At 45.9% G+C, this 17,284-nt stretch overlaps 1 protein-coding gene across 1 annotated transcript in view; it reads right to left on the reverse strand.

The window, feature by feature from the left end:
- TCERG1L (transcription elongation regulator 1 like) overlaps positions 1–17,284 on the reverse strand; it is a 320,959-nt gene that overhangs the window by 72,204 nt on the left and 231,471 nt on the right. The window contains exons 8-9 of the mRNA XM_075348474.1: positions 6,048–6,202; positions 3,368–3,437 (exon numbers count right to left, since the gene is read on the reverse strand). Of these exons, the coding sequence (XP_075204589.1) occupies positions 3,368–3,437; positions 6,048–6,202 (225 nt within the window). The remainder of the gene's footprint in view (positions 1–3,367; positions 3,438–6,047; positions 6,203–17,284) is intronic.

Consider the following 17,284-nt stretch of genomic DNA (forward strand, 5'->3'; position numbering starts at 1 on the left):
GAAAGAGACAGATGGGGAAAGAAACAGAGAGATAGAGACAGAAAAAGAAAGAGACAGGCAGACGAGGAAAGAGGCAGACCTGTAAAGAGACAGACCTGGAAAGAGGCAGACCTGGAAAGCGGCAGACCTGGAAAGAGACAGACCTGGAAAGAGACAGACCTGGAAAGAGACAGACAGAGACAGATGGGGAAAGAGACAGATGGGGAAATAGACAGACGGGGAAAGAGACAGATCTGGAAAGAGACAGATCTGGAAAGAGACAGACGGAGCACATTACTTGGCCAATTTAGTTAAATCTGTGTGGAATATCTGTGGTGTTGAAATATATGTATTGAAATGCTTCTATTAGCTTAGGTTTTGGCTTTTAATAATTACATTTATATCTATTTGTTTTGTGGTTTTTGTGTGCAGAATACATTTTTGTTAATACATTCTATTTTGTTAACAGCAGTTATTAACCCGGGCGAAGCCGGGTAGTACAGCTAGTATATATATACAGTTAGGTCCAGAAATATTTGGACAGTGACACAAGTTTTGTTATTTTAGCTGTTTACAAAAACATGTTCAGAAATACAATTATATATATAATATGGGCTGAAAGTGCACACTCCCAGCTGCAATATGAGAGTTTTCACATCCAAATCGGAGAAAGGGTTTAGGAATCATAGCTCTGTAATGCATAGCCTCCTTTTTTTAAAGGGACCAAAAGTAATTGGACAAGGGACTCTAAAGGCTGCAATTAACTCTGAAGACGTCTCCCTCGTTAACCTGTAATCAATGAAGTAGTTAAAAGGTCTGGGGTTGATTACAGGTGTGTGGTTTTGCATTTGGAAGCTGTTGCTGTGACCAGACAACATGCGGTCTAAGGAACTCTCAATTGAGGTGAAGCAGAACATCCTGAAAAGAAAAAATCCATCAGAGAGATAGCAGACATGCTTGGAGTAGCAAAATCAACAGTCGGGTACATTCTGAGAAAAAAGGAATTGACTGGTGAGCTTGGGAACTCAAAAAGGCCTGGGCGTCCACGGATGACAACAGTGGTGGATGATCGCCGCATACTTTCTTTGGTGAAGAAGAACCCGTTCACAACATCAACTGAAGTCCAGAACACTCTCAGTGAAGTAGGTGTATCTGTCTCTAAGTCAACAGTAAAGAGAAGACTCCATGAAAGTAAATACAAAGGATTCACATCTAGATGCAAACCATTCATCAATTCCAAAAATAGACAGGCCAGAGTTAAATTTGCTGAAAAACACCTCATGAAGCCAGCTCAGTTCTGGAAAAGTATTCTATGGACAGATGAGACCAAGATCAACCTGTACCAGAATGATGGGAAGAAAAAAGTTTGGAGAAGAAAGGGAACGGCACATGATCCAAGGCACATCACATCCTCTGTAAAACATGGTGGAGGCAAAGTGATGGCATGGGCATGTATGGCTTTCAATGGCACTGGGTCACTTGTGTTTATTGATGACATAACAGCAGACAAGAGTAGCCGGATGAATTCTGAAGTGTACCGGGATATACTTTCAGCCCAGATTCAGCCAAATGCCGCAAAGTTGATCGGACGGCGCTTCATAGTACAGATGGACAATGACCCCAAGCATACAGCCAAAGCTACCCAGGAGTTCATGAGTGCAAAAAAGTGGAACATTCTGCAATGGCCAAGTCAATCACCAGATCTTAACCCAATTGAGCATGCATTTCACTTGCTCAAATCCAGACTTAAGACGGAAAGACCCACAAACAAGCAAGACCTGAAGGCTGCGGCTGTAAAGGCCTGGCAAAGCATTAAGAAGGAGGAAACCCAGCGTTTGGTGATATCCATGGGTTCCAGACTTAAGGCAGTGATTGCCTCCAAAGGATTCGCAACAAAATATTGAAAATAAAAATATTTTGTTTGGGTTTGGTTTATTTGTCCAATTACTTTTGACCTCCTAAAATGTGGAGTGTTTGTAAAGAAATGTGTACAATTCCTACAATTTCTATCAGATATTTTTGTTCAAACCTTCAAATTAAACGTTACTATCTGCACTTGAATTCTGTTGTAGAGGTTTCATTTCAAATCCAATGTGGTGGCATGCAGAGCCCAACTCGCGAAAATTGTGTCACTGTCTAAATATTTCTGGACCTAACTGTATATATATATATATATATATATATATATATACACAGTATATGTATACCACAATGGCTGTATAAGCCTGATATTATAATGAGCATTTTATGAGCCCTGCTAAAGAGTGAGAGATCTACTGAGTGCAATTAGATTCAATGATGAGTCTCTTTGCCTTGAGACTCTGCAGTTTAAATGTATTCCCTTTCCTTTGAGGAGGAGAGGATTAATGTCTGTATTCACTGCCAGAAGGAATTCTCATCAACTTCTTAGGTGTGTTCAGTTTGGACCACTCCCAGTCCCTATATATACCCTCTGCTCCCACTAGAGGGTGTTAGTTGTTCTTATTAATTTGGATGCTTGGCCTGGAGGTGGAATCAGCTGATGGAGCCCTCGCTGCAAGTTGCTGTGTAGGCTGTAGTCTTCGTGCTGACTGCAGCAGTCTGTTGTTGTGTATTCCCCTGTCTGCCTTTCCTTCCCTTAGTGTTTTATTAGTGCAGCGGTGGGGTTAGTATCTCTCACCTGCTAACTCACTAGCCAAGGTTAAAACAGTGATTAACAGGGAATCAGGTATCCTGTTCGACAACAGGAACAGGGACTGACTAGGTGTGTAGAGTACAGCTGCAGGTAAGTGATGGAGGTGTCTCATCTATCCCCTCACTAGTGCTAGGGCCCACCATTGTTAACGTGTCCCCAGTGTACCCCTTGTGTTGTAGTGTGCCGTATCATTTACGTATCAATCTCTTTAACAATACATGTAGTATGTATTGTGAAATCTGGTAACAGATCCACTTTAGGAGGTTTTTTCAGGGGACTGTAATGTTGATAGCTTACTCTTAAATATAGGCCTTCAATAACCTCTGGGGGTCCGACTCTTGAATGTGACTTGAATCTAATAGCTGTGAACTACATTTTCAGATATAGCTGCAATGAAATGTATGAGTTCACTCGTGTTTTGGGCTGCAGAGAGTCAGACTCAAAATTATCACATGTTGGTAGCCTATCTTACGGTAGACTATTACCAAAAATGCAATAGTAAGTTATTATTGAGATCATGCCCCCTTCAAAGTTACCACTCCTACTTTTCCAATTTTAAAATTTTGGTGAACATAATAATTTAAAACATTTTGGCACCAAATTTGCAACAAAAACAGGTTCAAATAAATTGGTAAAGTCGGTACAGAAGTCACATTTAAGCACTGACGGCACATAATACATATAAAGTCTTCTTGTCGCATGTAGAGTACTTACTTATTCCTCTTAATTTTGGAGCTGTGTTCATCACTAACGTCTTCTGCCACAAGTCCATCTTTTTTGCCAGCTGGTGGAGACGAGGAGAAAAGTTGTGTTAGAACCACAGTAATCAGAATACTTAAATATCCTAAACACTCCTCTAACGAGAATTTGATGTTCAGTCCCGGAAGCCAAATGTCTTCGTGTCAAAACAATGGACTAATTCCCAATCTCTTAACTGAACACAAAATACTTAATGACCTAATATTTAGCTTTTAGGACTCTGTTGCCGTTTTTCGTTCTGAGATGTTGGAGTGGTTCCATGTGCTCAAATTGATTTAGACTTCTGGCAGAGTGTTTCCTTTTTCTATCAGATCGTTGGCCGGACTGAAGCTCTCGGTTTTTATTTCATTATTACTGAGGGAAATGCTCTATTAACCCCGTAAGAACTTTGTGTATGTCATTTGTCGTCTCCCCACCTTTAATGCAGGCTCACACGCCAAGCCCTCATCATTCCCTGCACGTGTCGGCTGATTTACCTTATATACTCGAGTATAAGCCGAGTTTTCCAGCCCATTTTTTATGCTGGAAATGACCCCCCTTGGCTTATACTCGAGTGAGGTTTCCACAAAACATTATTCTCATCTGTCCTCCGCTCCTGCGTTGTCCTCTTACCTGCTTGTTGCAGACCGTATATAGACCCCCTCCATGATCACCAGATGACCCCTGGTGCATGAGGCCACAGCTGCTGTCATTGGTTTACTTCAGTTGAATATTTTGCAGCGGCGGTGTAAATTATTCAACTGCAGTAAAGTGATGACGGTAGATAGCAACAGTGGCCCCATGCATCAGACACAATCATGGAGGGGTCTATGTGCGGTCTGCAAGAAGCAGGTAAGAGGACACCGCAGGAACGGATGACAGGTGAGAATATTTTTGTGTGTGTGTGTGTGTGTATGTGAACAACGGCATAATAAGGAACTAAGTAAACAAAATGCTCCGTAACACCATACAGTAATGATTGTGGGTGTAGATTCTACCGAATCCCCACTTAAAGTACAAACTCAGGACCATAGTATTGCAAAAAAGAAGAACATTTTTATAGTGCAAAATCGTACAAAATATTTATTAAGACATGAGGTGCACATCCATAAAAGCACTTAAAAGGTACCCGGACCAGGTAGCAAATGCAATCCATTAGGGATCCCTGGGTAAATAGGCCATTTACAGAATACAAAAATAGTAGTGTTATTAATCATGTCATATACACCATGCTAAGCAGTGTCACAGGTGGCCTATAACTCCAGAATCCCATATGCATCAATATACATACAATTTAAGGCTGCAGGAAAGCTGCCAAAACAGTGGAAAGGACATTATCAACAGCCTGTCACGGGAAGGAACCTCAGGAAAATGCCCAACGTACGTTTCGATGTTTCTTTTTGGGTGTTCAAATCTTCATCAGGGGAGAGGAATCCCCTGATGAATAATAAGGAACTAGAAGGGGACCGGAATGAGGAAATTACTAAAGGCTGGGCACCTTACTACAGGGGACAAGGATGGGGTCACATTGCTACAGGATGGGGGCACAAGGATATAGCACATTACTACAGGATGGGCGCACAAGGATGGGGCACATTACTACAGGATGGGGGCACAAAGATGGGGCACATTACTACAGAATGGGGCACAAGGATGGTCACCTAACGACAGGATGGAGCACAAGGATGGGCAACGAACTACACGATGGGGCACAAGGATGGAGCACATTACTAAAGGAGAGATGAATGGGGTATATTACAATTTATTGGTATCTATTTTTATTTTTGAAATTTACCAGTAGCTGCTGTACTTTCCACCCAAGGCTTATACTCGAGTTAATAAGTTTTCCCAGTTTTTTTGTGGTAAAATTAGGGGCCTCGGCTTATACTCGGGTCAGCTTATACTCGAGTAGTAATCACGGAACACCTGTGAGTTGTGATAACAGCCAGGGGTCAACTGAAGACCCCTGTGTCTGTCATCGCATTACTGTAAACCAGCCTATAGAATACTGTGAATTCTTCTATATACAGCAATGTTGTGGCATTGTTGTATGTAGAAGAAATAATCAGCTATTGCAGGTTGAAGTCCCCTAAGGGGGCTATTAAATATAGTACAAAGTAGAAAAAAGTTTTAAAAAATATAACAGATCAAATCACCCCCCTTTTTACCACATTAAAAATTAAGAAAAAATAGATAAGAAATAGATATGTTTGGTACTGCTGTGTTTGTAAAAGCCCGATCTATTAAAAGATAAAATAAATTACTTTGATTGGCCAACAGGTAAGGAGAAAAAAAATAAAAAATGTCAGAACTGCAGCTTTTTGTCCAACACAACAACCGAAAAAAATATAATAAAAGGTGAACAAAACATTGTATATACCTCAAAATAATATTGATAAAAACATCAGCTCAGTGGGCAGACACAGGCAAACAATTGGAGGTATGAGTAGAATAAAGAGTTTATGTAGGTTGGCAATAGGCAATTTTTCAGGAAATGTAGAAAACGTTAGATGTGTTTGTGTTGCAAATACAAGCTGCGGCTTTAATAAAGAAGTTTTCATAATGGTCTGGGCCAAATGAAAAAGACAGAAAACATGAAAGGTAATTTCCAAGTATAATTAATGAAATAGAAGAAATAATCACAGCGCTTAGTTACTTGTGGGAGATTCCAATTTGCGCTTATGTGGTGGGTCCTCGATGATTCGATTTATGTCCACTCTATTCTTTAAGTCAATTGGCTTGTCCCAAACAGATAGTTGAATTGTAGGGTTGAAGAAAAATACTTTGTCGTCTCCCGTCCATACTACGCACCTAGGAATAAAATATAACTTTAAATTAAATAGAACTTTATAGATGCTGATTGCCTAATCTCTGAAAACTTGAATAACATTTAAAACTTTGTCTATTCTTATATACCATGAAGAGAATCTTGTTAAAAGTCATCTTGTCATGATTCTTTCGGGTGGCTCTGCTTCTATGCAGAGCCAATATGTTTTGCGTGTAATATATGTTCAGGTTTTAGGTCTGTTGGGTAGAGCCTATTCGGTAGTGCCTTGTTCCGAGTGAGCGCTCTGCCTTATCTTGAAGCCTTATCACCCAGAACACCACCAGTTATAGTTCCTGCCTAGCAGTATACTCAGCTGGTTCCACGTGAGTGGTTCTGCTCTTGTCCTCCTACCTCAGTTCCATTCCCCTTTACCTCTCCTCCCCTACTATGACTGACCTCCCAGCTTCCCTGAGCTTCGGCTTTCTATGACTCCGGCTCTGCGCGCTCTCTGGTCTCTGACATGTCATCTTGGTTCTTGACTCCGGCTCATATCCCGGCTTTGCTTATGTTCCCCTTCGGCTTCTGATGCTCCTTCCTGGTTACCGACTCTTGGCTCTCTCATGGCCATGGCTTCTTCTTCTTCTCTTATTCCTTCTGCATTGACGTTACCTCCTGGCATCTGACTCGGTTTGATCGACTACTCTGTTGACCTCTCCCACTAGGGTACTTGCGACCTTCAGTGGTCGTGCACCTCATTACACCTAGTTGCCTGATATCCTTCTTGGACAATTTAGCCCCCTAGTGGTTTAGTGCCACACATCTTTTCTCAAACTGATTTGAAGGCTAAATACCTAGACTTCCCTCAGGTCTACTAGATGTAACCTGGACCACTCTAAATTTCTAGTTCTAGGGTTTTCTTAATGTATATATAGCAATTTTCTTTGTATTTTTAAACCTGTGATTGCCAACATAGAAAATCATCTTTAATGTTATAGTCTTTGATATTATATAATCATTCATTTTTGCATTTTGGGGGGTATCTGAGCAGCATTTTACTTTTCAATTACATCTTTGATAGCCAAATTACCCCCACCATAAAATGAGTTTTATAATGTCAAAGACAACGTATAACATTGATTTTAGTAAACCTTTTGACAAATACTGTTAGATAAATGCCTTCAGAGGCATTGATACTAGGGAAGTGGGATTGGGTTCTTTGAGAGTAGAGGTGACACCAATAAGCTATTTTGCCTTTGAAAACTTAATTAACTCCTCATCACAATATGACATATGTACAGCGCTGGGGTCACCGAGTGTAACAAGGACTGGGGAGCTGAGCTTGCTACGCTTGCGGTAAATTAAGGCTACGTCACATAACCGACATCTTTCCTTCATACAGTGGCAGGAGCTTTACTCTGATTGATGCTGTTAACTATTTAGATACCGCTGTCAATCCCTGAAGCTGTATTTAAGTGAAGTAAGAGCATCGGCTTCAATGAGATAGCAGGGCACTGATTAACATTCTAATGCAGGCGTCCCACAAGACGATCTATTGTGCGAAATGACGCCGGGGTCACGGTTTTCGTGACGCACATCCAGCATCAATTGTGACGTCGTTTCGTGTGACACCTCCGAGCGATGCTGAACGTTCGCAAATCGTTTACAAATTGTGTATCGTTGACACGTCGCTCATTTTTAAAAAATCGTTTATTTTTCTTTGCGTCGGTTGTTCATTGTACCCGGGGCAGCACAAATCGCTCCGTGTGACACCCCGGGAACGATGAACACAGCTTACCTGCGTCCCGCGGCTCCCGCCGGCTATGCAGAAGGAAGGAGGTGGGTGGGATGCTTACGTCCCACTCATCTCCGCCCCTCCGCTTCTATTGGCCGGCCGCTGTGTGACGTCGCTGTGACGCCAAACGTCCCTCCCCATTCAGGAAGGGGATGTTCGCCGTCCACAGCGGTGTCACTAGGGAGGTAAGTATGTGTGACGGCGGTTTAACGACTTTGTGCGCCACAGGCAACTAATTGCCTGTGACGCACAAACAACTGGGGTGGGTACGATTGCTCGTACCGTGTGACGCCCGCATGAAAGCTCTTGTTGCTGCCATCTTGGTATACTTGGAGACTGCAATTTTAAATATATAATGCAATAGGGTGGTATTACACTATTAAACATAAGTGACCTGAATATTGCAAAAAAAGTCCAAAAAAAATTACAAAAAAAAAATTACAGAAAAAATGTAAACATTTGAATCAATCAGTCACTTTTTCTATCATTAAAAATAAAAAAAATTACAAAAATAATAATTATAGAAAAAAAGTTTAGTACAGCCACAAACATAAAAGTCCTGGCTATCAAAATTTAAAATTAATTACAGGAAAAAAAAAATCAAAATGTGAGAATTGAGTTTCCTGTCATCACACCTCCCTAAAAAATGCACTATAAAATTATCAAAATGCCATATGTACCCCAAATTGGTATCAATAAAATCATCAGTTCACCAGACAAGACCTCATACAGTTCCATTAATGGAGAAATAAAAATGTATGAGTCTTGGAAAATTGTAGCACAAACCATTATTTTTACAAACTTCAGAAATTTTTTCACTACTAAAATTGAAAAAAAATCTGAATTTTTATATTATCCTAATTATACTGACCTGAAGAATTCTGTACAATTAATCAATGTCAGAACTAAACCCAAAAAAACAATTGCAGAATTGCATTTTTGTTCATCATTTCATACAACTTCATTTTTGTTCCTATTTTTCGGGAGATTGTATTGTAAAATGAAGGGTGTTATTAAAAACTACAACTTGTCCCACAAAAAAATAAGCTGTCGTACAGCAATGTCTATGGACAAATAAAAAATAAATAGTTATGGCTCTTGCTAGAAGAGGAAGGAAAATTGCAAATGTAAAACAAAAATTGGCTACAGTGTTTTGACATAAGATTAGTGATGAGTGTGCACTAGAACGGCTGGGTGCTCAGTACTCAAATTGAGCAGTCCAGACACTGGGACAGGCTCAACTTGAGAATCAAGTATAATAGAAGTCAATGGGAAGCGAGCATTTTTCCTGAAGGTTCTAACAGGATGGGGCTAGAAAATAGCTGAAATTGATATAAAAAGCACTCAAATGGAAAGGGAATAGCATGGGAAAGATACTGTAACGCCTGGTCCCACCAGACCCCGGGGGGGGGAGCTCTCCCTCACATCTGCCCAGTCCCAGCATGGCTCCCACATGCACTCCTGCCCCCACTCCCAGGCAGAGAAGGCCTTCCACTTACCGGCCCCAGGGCTCTGCAGACGTTGCTCCCACTCCAAGGCCTGCTGCAGTTTCCTCCTCACACAGAATTGCTGTAGGTGATTTTAGGCTGCGTGCGAGGCCACGCCCCCTTTCTTAAAGTGGCATGCCCCAAATCCTGGAAGTGATCTCAGAGATCACCTGCTGCCTAATAGGTATTTAAGTTCACTTCCCCCGGCAGCAGGCGCCCGAGCAACGCCTCTATTAGTGCATTGCCAGTGTCCTAATCTGTCTATGCTATTGTTTATGATCCGTACATTTGTTTCCTGATTCTAATCCTGTGTCTCACCGTAGTGCCATCTATACCATTCCGGCTGTGGACGTCACCACCTATTCCTACCGTGGACGTCACCGTGCCATACCTGCCGTGGACACTATCTGTACCGTACCGGCTGTGGACGTCACCACCCATTCCTACCGTGGACGTCACCGTGCCATACCTGCCGTGGACACTATCTGTACCGTACCGGCTGTGGACGTCACCTGCTGTGAAACATCTCCGGTGCCACTTCCGTGTTCCGCCTGCCGCGGACATCGTACCCGAGCCACGCCTGGCCGTACAGAGACTCCTACCTCCGGTCCCTGGCTGCCGTGCATTTAGGCCTTCTGGGGAGGCGCCGCACAGTCCCTGTATAGGGGTTCGCTGCTGGCCGTCTTCTCAGGGGAGTCCGGTGCACGGTCAGTGGGTCCACCTCCGGACATTCGCCGCTCCTCGGTGAGCGTAACAGTTTGCTCGGGCCATGGACTCCGCCGGGATCACGGTTAACCCGCTGAATGACCTGCAACAGGAGCTCTCCCGCCAACGTGAGACCCAAGCAAGGTCTGTGGAATCCCGTCTGGCATCCATGCAAACCTCCGTATCCTCCGACAGCTCCCAGTTGAGTGAACTACTGCAGGAACTGTCCCGCCAGCATGAGGCCCAGAGACGCATGGCTGAAGATATGGCGGCCGTGGATTCCCGTCTAAATGCCCTGCAGAATCCGGCCTCCTCTACAACTCCCGACTCTGCAGGATTATCGACATACATGTCTCCTTCTCGCCTGGCCTCCCCACCCATGTATGGAGGGGATCCCCGTTTGTGTCGCGGTTTCTTAAACCAGTGCTCCCTGCACTTTGAGCTGTCGCCGCTGCAGCAAGCGACCGATCGCTCGAAAGTCGCATTTATCATGTCTCATCTGACTGGTCAGGCTCTGGCTTGGATGAATCCGCTCTGGGAAAAGAATGACCCGACCGTCCAAGTCCTGTCCGTCTTTCTGACCACCTTCCGTAAGGTGTTCGATGAGCCAGGCCGTCTCTCATCTACTGCCTCTTCACTCATGAGAATCCACCAGGGGAATCTCACCGTGGGACAGTATGCAATCGAGTTCCGCACTCTGTCCTCCGAGCTCAAGTGGAACAATTACGCCTTGGTAGCTGCCTTTTGGGAAGGGTTATCTGGAAAAATCAAGGATGAACTGGCTGGCCGGGATGTACCTACCACCCTGGAAGAGCTGATCTCTCTGGCTACCCGTATTGATCTCCGCTTCCAAGAGCATGCCAGAGAGGTCACCCGGGCAAGAAGAACCCCGCGCCTTGCGCCCACCTTCCAAAGGCCGATGTCACTTCCCTCCACCAGGCCTACTGCTCCGCACGAGCCCATGGAGGTCGACCGCGTCACTGAGTCCAGACTGCGACGGAGGAATCGGAGAATGGCAGGAGAGTGCTTTTACTGCGGAAGTGCCAAACATCTGATTCAGGACTGTCCAGTAAAGCCGGGAAACTACAGAGCCTAGGGTCCATCGGAGAGGCCACCCTAGGTCACGCCAAGTCCTCTCCTTTTCTCCAGGTGCCTGTATCCCTGTCCTGCGGCTCCATCCGGTTGTCAGTACATGCGTTCCTGGATTCTGGCTCCGCCGGGAACTTTATCCAGCAGTCCGTGGTGGATCTACACCAGATTCCCGTCCGATGTCTTGGTACCCCCATCAGTCTGTCTTCCGTGGATGGAAAACCGCTTTCCGAACCCATCCGGTTCATCACAGAGAACTGTACAATGCAAGTGGGGTTGCTACACTCTGAGACAATCGCCTTCCATGTGCTCCCTGGTATGGCACATGCTCTTCTTCTGGGAATACCCTGGCTTCGGTCACACAATCCTGTGCTCGACTGGGATTCCGGAGACATCCTGCAATGGGGTGCTTCTTGCCACAATCACTGCCTGACACCAGTGCATCCTCCGCACCCACCAGTCAAACCGGTCAACCTTCCCGGGTTACCTCCCGCCTACTGGTCCTTTTCCGATGTCTTTGACAAAAAGGAAGCTGAGACGTTGCCGCCACACAGACCCTACGATTGCCCCATCGACCTGCTCCCAGGTACAACCCCTCCTCGTGGGCGCATCTACCCACTGTCGCGAGAAGAGACCCAAGCCATGTCTGACTATATAAAGGAGAATTTAGCACGAGGCTTCATCCGAAAATCCTCCTCTCCCGCCGGAGCGGGATTCTTCTTTGTGGGAAAAAAGGATGGGGGTCTACGGCCCTGCATTGACTACCGCGGATTGAATAAGATCACGGTGAAAAACAGGTATCCGCTACCCCTTATACCGGAACTGTTTGACCGTTTCCGAGGTGCCAAGATCTTTTCCAAACTAGATCTCCGGGGTGCGTACAATCTGGTTCGCATTCGGTCGGGTGACGAATGGAAGACCGCGTTCAACACTCGTGATGGGCACTATGAATACCGAGTGATGCCCTTCGGGCTCAGTAACGCACCGGCGGTCTTCCAGGAGTTTGTGAACGACGTCTTCCATGATCTCCTCTACACCTGCGTAGTTGTGTATTTAGATGACATCCTTATCTTCTCTCCGGACTTGCATACCCATCGAAGACATGTCCGTCTGGTCCTGCGGAGATTGAGAGAGAATCGCCTTTACGCCAAACTCGAGAAATGCCTGTTTGAGCAGACCTCGTTACCCTTCCTTGGCCACATAGTCTCGGATACCGGCCTGAAGATGGACCCTGACAAGGTTTCAGCCGTACTGAAATGGCCCCGTCCGGAAGGGTTGAAGGCTATCCAGCGATTCCTGGGATTCGCCAACTATTACCGGCAATTCATTCCACATTTCTCATCTCTGGTGCGCCCCATATCCTCTCTCACTCGCAAAGGGGAGAACCCGAAGAAATGGACACCGGAAGCTGAAGAATCGTTCCTGTCCCTTAAACGTGCCTTTGCTTCTGCTCCAGCCTTACACAGACCCGACATTAACCAGCCGTTTATCCTTGAGGTAGATGCCTCCTCATCCGGAGCCGGTGCGGTCCTTACAGAGAAAACATCAGAGGGTAAGACAGTAACCTGCGGCTTCTTTTCTAAGGCTTTCTCCCCAGCAGAACGAAACTACTCAATCGGAGACCGTGAGTTGCTGGCAGTCAAGCTGGCTCTGGAGGAATGGCGATACCTGCTGGAAGGGTCATTGCATCCAGTTACCATCTATACTGACCACAAGAATCTGGCATATCTTCAGACAGCCCGCAGGCTAAACCCCCGACAGGCCCGATGGTCATTATTCTTTGCTCGCTTTGATTTCGTTCTGCATTTCCGTCCAGCCGAGAAGAACCTGAAAGCAGATGCGCTGTCTCGATCATTCCTGTCAGAGGACCAGGAGGATGAACCTCGGCACATCATTGAACCTTCCAAACTATTGGCGGCTCCAGTCGACATGCATCACCTTCCTCCCGGTAAGACGTTTGTTGCTGAGGTCGATAGAGAACGTGTACTCCGGTGGGGACACTCTTCCAGAATAGCAGGTCACGTGGGTCAAAAGAAATCTCTGCAATTGATATCCCGATATTACTGGTGGCCAGGGTTACGTCAAGACGTCCAGGACTTTTGTTCATCCTGTTCCTCCTGTGCCCGGAACAAGGTCCCGAAGACCCTTCCGGCGGGCCCTTTGCTTCCTTTACCTGTACCATCCGCTCCATGGCAACATATCGGCATGGATTTCATCACGGACCTGCCAAAATCGTCTGGCTGCACAGTTATCTGGGTGGTAGTGGACCGGTTCTCCAAGATGGCCCACTTCACACCACTCTCCGGGCTACCGTCCGCTCCGGTTCTTGCTGACTTCTTCATCCAACACATCTTCCGGCTTCATGGCTTGCCTCTCCATATCGTGTCCGACAGAGGGGTCCAGTTCACCGCTCGGTTCTGGAGAGCAGTCTGCAAGATGATGGATGTGGAATTGGACTTTTCCTCTGCCTACCACCCTCAGTCCAATGGGCAAGTGGAGCGCATTAACCAAATCCTGACTAACTATCTCCGCCACTTCGTGGACGAACACCACAGCGACTGGGTCAAACTGCTTCCGTGGGCCGAGTTCTCCTATAACAACCATGACAGTGAGTCCTCTGCTAAATCTCCGTTCCAGGTGGTGTATGGACATCGACCCAAAGTGCCGTGTCCTGTGACAAGTTCCTCAGGCAACCCTGCAGCTGATGACCTCGTGAGGTCCTTCTCCGCCATCTGGGCTGAGACCAAGTCGGCTCTGGAACGGTCCTCTGTCCGCATGAAGAAACACGCTGACAAGAAACGTCTGGATGTTCCTTTCTTCCGACCCAGAGATAAAGTCTGGCTCTCGTCCAAGTATGTCCGCCTGAAACAGCCGTCTTACAAGCTGGGTCCCCGCTTCATTGGTCCCTTTGAAGTGCTCCGACGGATCAATGAGGTGTCCTACAAGTTGAAGCTGCCGTCGACACTTCGCATCCCGAACTCCTTCCATGTGTCTCTCCTCAAGCCGGTGGTCCTGAGTCGTTTCCATGGGGATCCTGGGGTCTCACCTCCTCCTGTTGGTGATGATGACGTCTATGAGGTAAAAGCCATCCTTGCGGCTAAGGAGGTCCGAGGTAAAACCTATTATCTGGTGGACTGGAAGGGGTTCGGTCCTGAGGAGAGGACGTGGGTACCTGCGGAGGACGTGGATGCTCCTCGTCTCCTCCGGAGCTTCCTGAGGAGGAGGGGGCTTCAGGGGGGGGGTACTGTAACGCCTGGTCCCACCAGACCCCGGGGGGGAGCTCTCCCTCACATCTGCCCAGTCCCAGCATGGCTCCCACATGCACTCCTGCTCCCACTCCCAGGCAGAGAAGGCCTTCCACTTACCGGCCCCAGGGCTCTGCAGATGTTGCTCCCACTCCAAGGCCTGCTGCAGTTTCCTCCTCACACAGAATTGCTGTAGGTGATTCTAGGCTGCGTGCGAGGCCACGCCCCCTTTCTTAAAGTGGCATGCGCCAAATCCTGGAAGTGATCTCAGAGATCACCTGCTGCCTAATAGGTATTTAAGTTCACTTCCCCCGGTAGCAGGCGCCCGAGCAACGCCTCTATTAGTGCATTGCCAGTGTCCTAATCTGTCTATGCTATTGTTTATGATCCGTACATTTGTTTCCTGATTCTAATCCTGTGTCTCACCGTAGTGCCATCTATACCATTCTGGCTGTGGACGTCACCACCTATTCCTACCGTGGACGTCACCGTGCCATACCTGCCGTGGACACTATCTGTACCGTACCGGCTGTGGACGTCACCACCCATTCCTACCGTGGACGTCACCGTGCCATACCTGCCGTGGACACTATCTGTACCGTACCGGCTGTGGACGTCACCTGCTGTGAAACATCTCCGGTGCCACTTCCGTGTTCCGCCTGCCGCGGACATCGTACCCGAGCCACGCCTGGCCGTACAGAGACTCCTACCTCCGGTCCCTGGCTGCCGTGCATTTAGGCCTTCTGGGGAGGCGCCGCACAGTCCCTGTATAGGGGTTCGCTGCTGGCCGTCTTCTCAGGGGAGTCCGGTGCACGGTCCAGTGGGTCCACCTCCGGACGTTCGCCGCTCCTCGGTGAGCGTAACAGATACCTGGATGCAATCTGACTCTTAGGTCACTGCTGGGAGCCAAATAAATAATTTAAAAAATTACATGGGGGTGCACCTTATTTTTGATAACCAGCCCAGGTAAAGCAGACAGCTGAGGGCTGAAATGATCAGACTGGGAAAGTCCGTGGTTACTTGGCCCTTCCCAGCCTAAAAAAAAAGCCCACAGCCACCCCAGAATTGGTGCATCACTTCAGAGACGCATTGCTGATGAGAGTTGTTGTCATTACCTGCTGGCGCCTTTGGATAGCTGAACTTAACTGCTATTCACATTCGCCCCAGATGTATTTGGGAAGGTGAACTATGACGGAACTTTGTGTGAACAATTTTGATAATAAATTGGTGAACGTAGGATAGTGTGAGGGAGACTTTATTCACATGTTTTTATTTTGATTACTGGGTTAGTAATGGGGGTGTGTTATAGACATCTTTCCATTACTAACACCAGGGATTGATACCAGCTAACATTACACAGCTGACATCAACCTTAAGAAAAATTACTCCAACTGTCACTGCAGCAGGGCAATCGGGAAGAGCCGGGCAAAGTGCCAAAATTGGAATATCTAATGTCATGGAGCCAATTCTGGGGCTCATCAATTTTTCCTCTGCTTTGTTGTTGTGGTGTAACTGATGATGTTATGCTGATTGATAGCAGGCTAACCGCAGTTAGGTAGTGGGTAGCTGGCTGTCAATCAGCATGACATCGGCAACAGAGAAGAGAGGACAAGAAGCTGCTCTATTGATGTGACATCACTAGCAAGAGCAGTCCGTGACCGATCTCATCCAACACAGATTGGCGCCAGGCAGAACAGACAGGCAGTTGATAATTAAGTTCTTAGATCCAAAAAAAAAAAAAAAAATAACCCATCTAAACGGAATTGTATGTAGGTGAATTTTTGAGTAATTGGAGGATACACTTCTTTAGAAGAAGGTTTGGTTTATGGTTGGGTTTTGGTTGCCTGCATATTCTGAAAAAAAACATCCTTAAGATTTAAATAATAACAACGCGGAATATTAAGTTTGTGATAATAGAATGTCATATCATTTCACTGAACATATCATATAAACAAGCCACACAGCAAATCTATGTATAGATGTAGATGTATGAGACGAGGGTAGATTACATTTGCGGTCTCTTGTAAATCTGAGCAGCACTAATTTCTTCCACCTGTATCAGTGATGCTTAAACAGCCTACAGACTGAGCACCTGATGGAGGAGATATATGGTTATGTGCCAGTAAGCAGCTGGGCATGTGAATTGTGTTATTAAACAGAGCAGAAAGCAATTAAGAAGCATTGTAAATTATGCAGATCCAAGTTAGCACCAATAATGCCATTCCGTGAGAGCACATCAACAGTGTATTCCTCCAATACAACATATTTACATAATTTCCAGACTCAATGTGATGGAGATCTTGGTACGGAAATTATTCTTTCGACTGAAGCGCTGCCAAAAAGTAGAGTTTTACTTACTTAGATGTGTGCCGACATATTATATACAAACAGAAGTGCACTTATAAGATAATGATAAGAGACAAGGTAGAATGAGCTCAGATGACACTTATTGGCTCAAGTGTAATTTACATTTTACAATATCTGAGCTCACAGTGGAGGCTACATTCACAGAGAGTAGTAGAATAGGGGGTCCAAGCCGCGCCAATGACTAGCCGATCATGAAGATTGTAGATTAATGTTGCTTTTATTCAATGCACAGGTCAACGCGTTTCGGAAGACACAGCTTCCTTCCTCAGGACAGACTGGCAAGAAACATCAAATCGAGACACCCTATTCTACTACTGCAATAGACACCCTATTCTACTACTCTCTGTGATCTGCCATATTGGGGACCGCTGCCTTGGCTTGGAGTTACCTACATGCTGTTATAGGAGTTGTGACTTTCACAACCTCTATAGGTGAGTAGTA

This window comes from Anomaloglossus baeobatrachus, chromosome 5 (genome assembly GCF_048569485.1).
Source record: "Anomaloglossus baeobatrachus isolate aAnoBae1 chromosome 5, aAnoBae1.hap1, whole genome shotgun sequence".
Lineage (NCBI taxonomy): Eukaryota > Metazoa > Chordata > Amphibia > Anura > Aromobatidae > Anomaloglossus > Anomaloglossus baeobatrachus.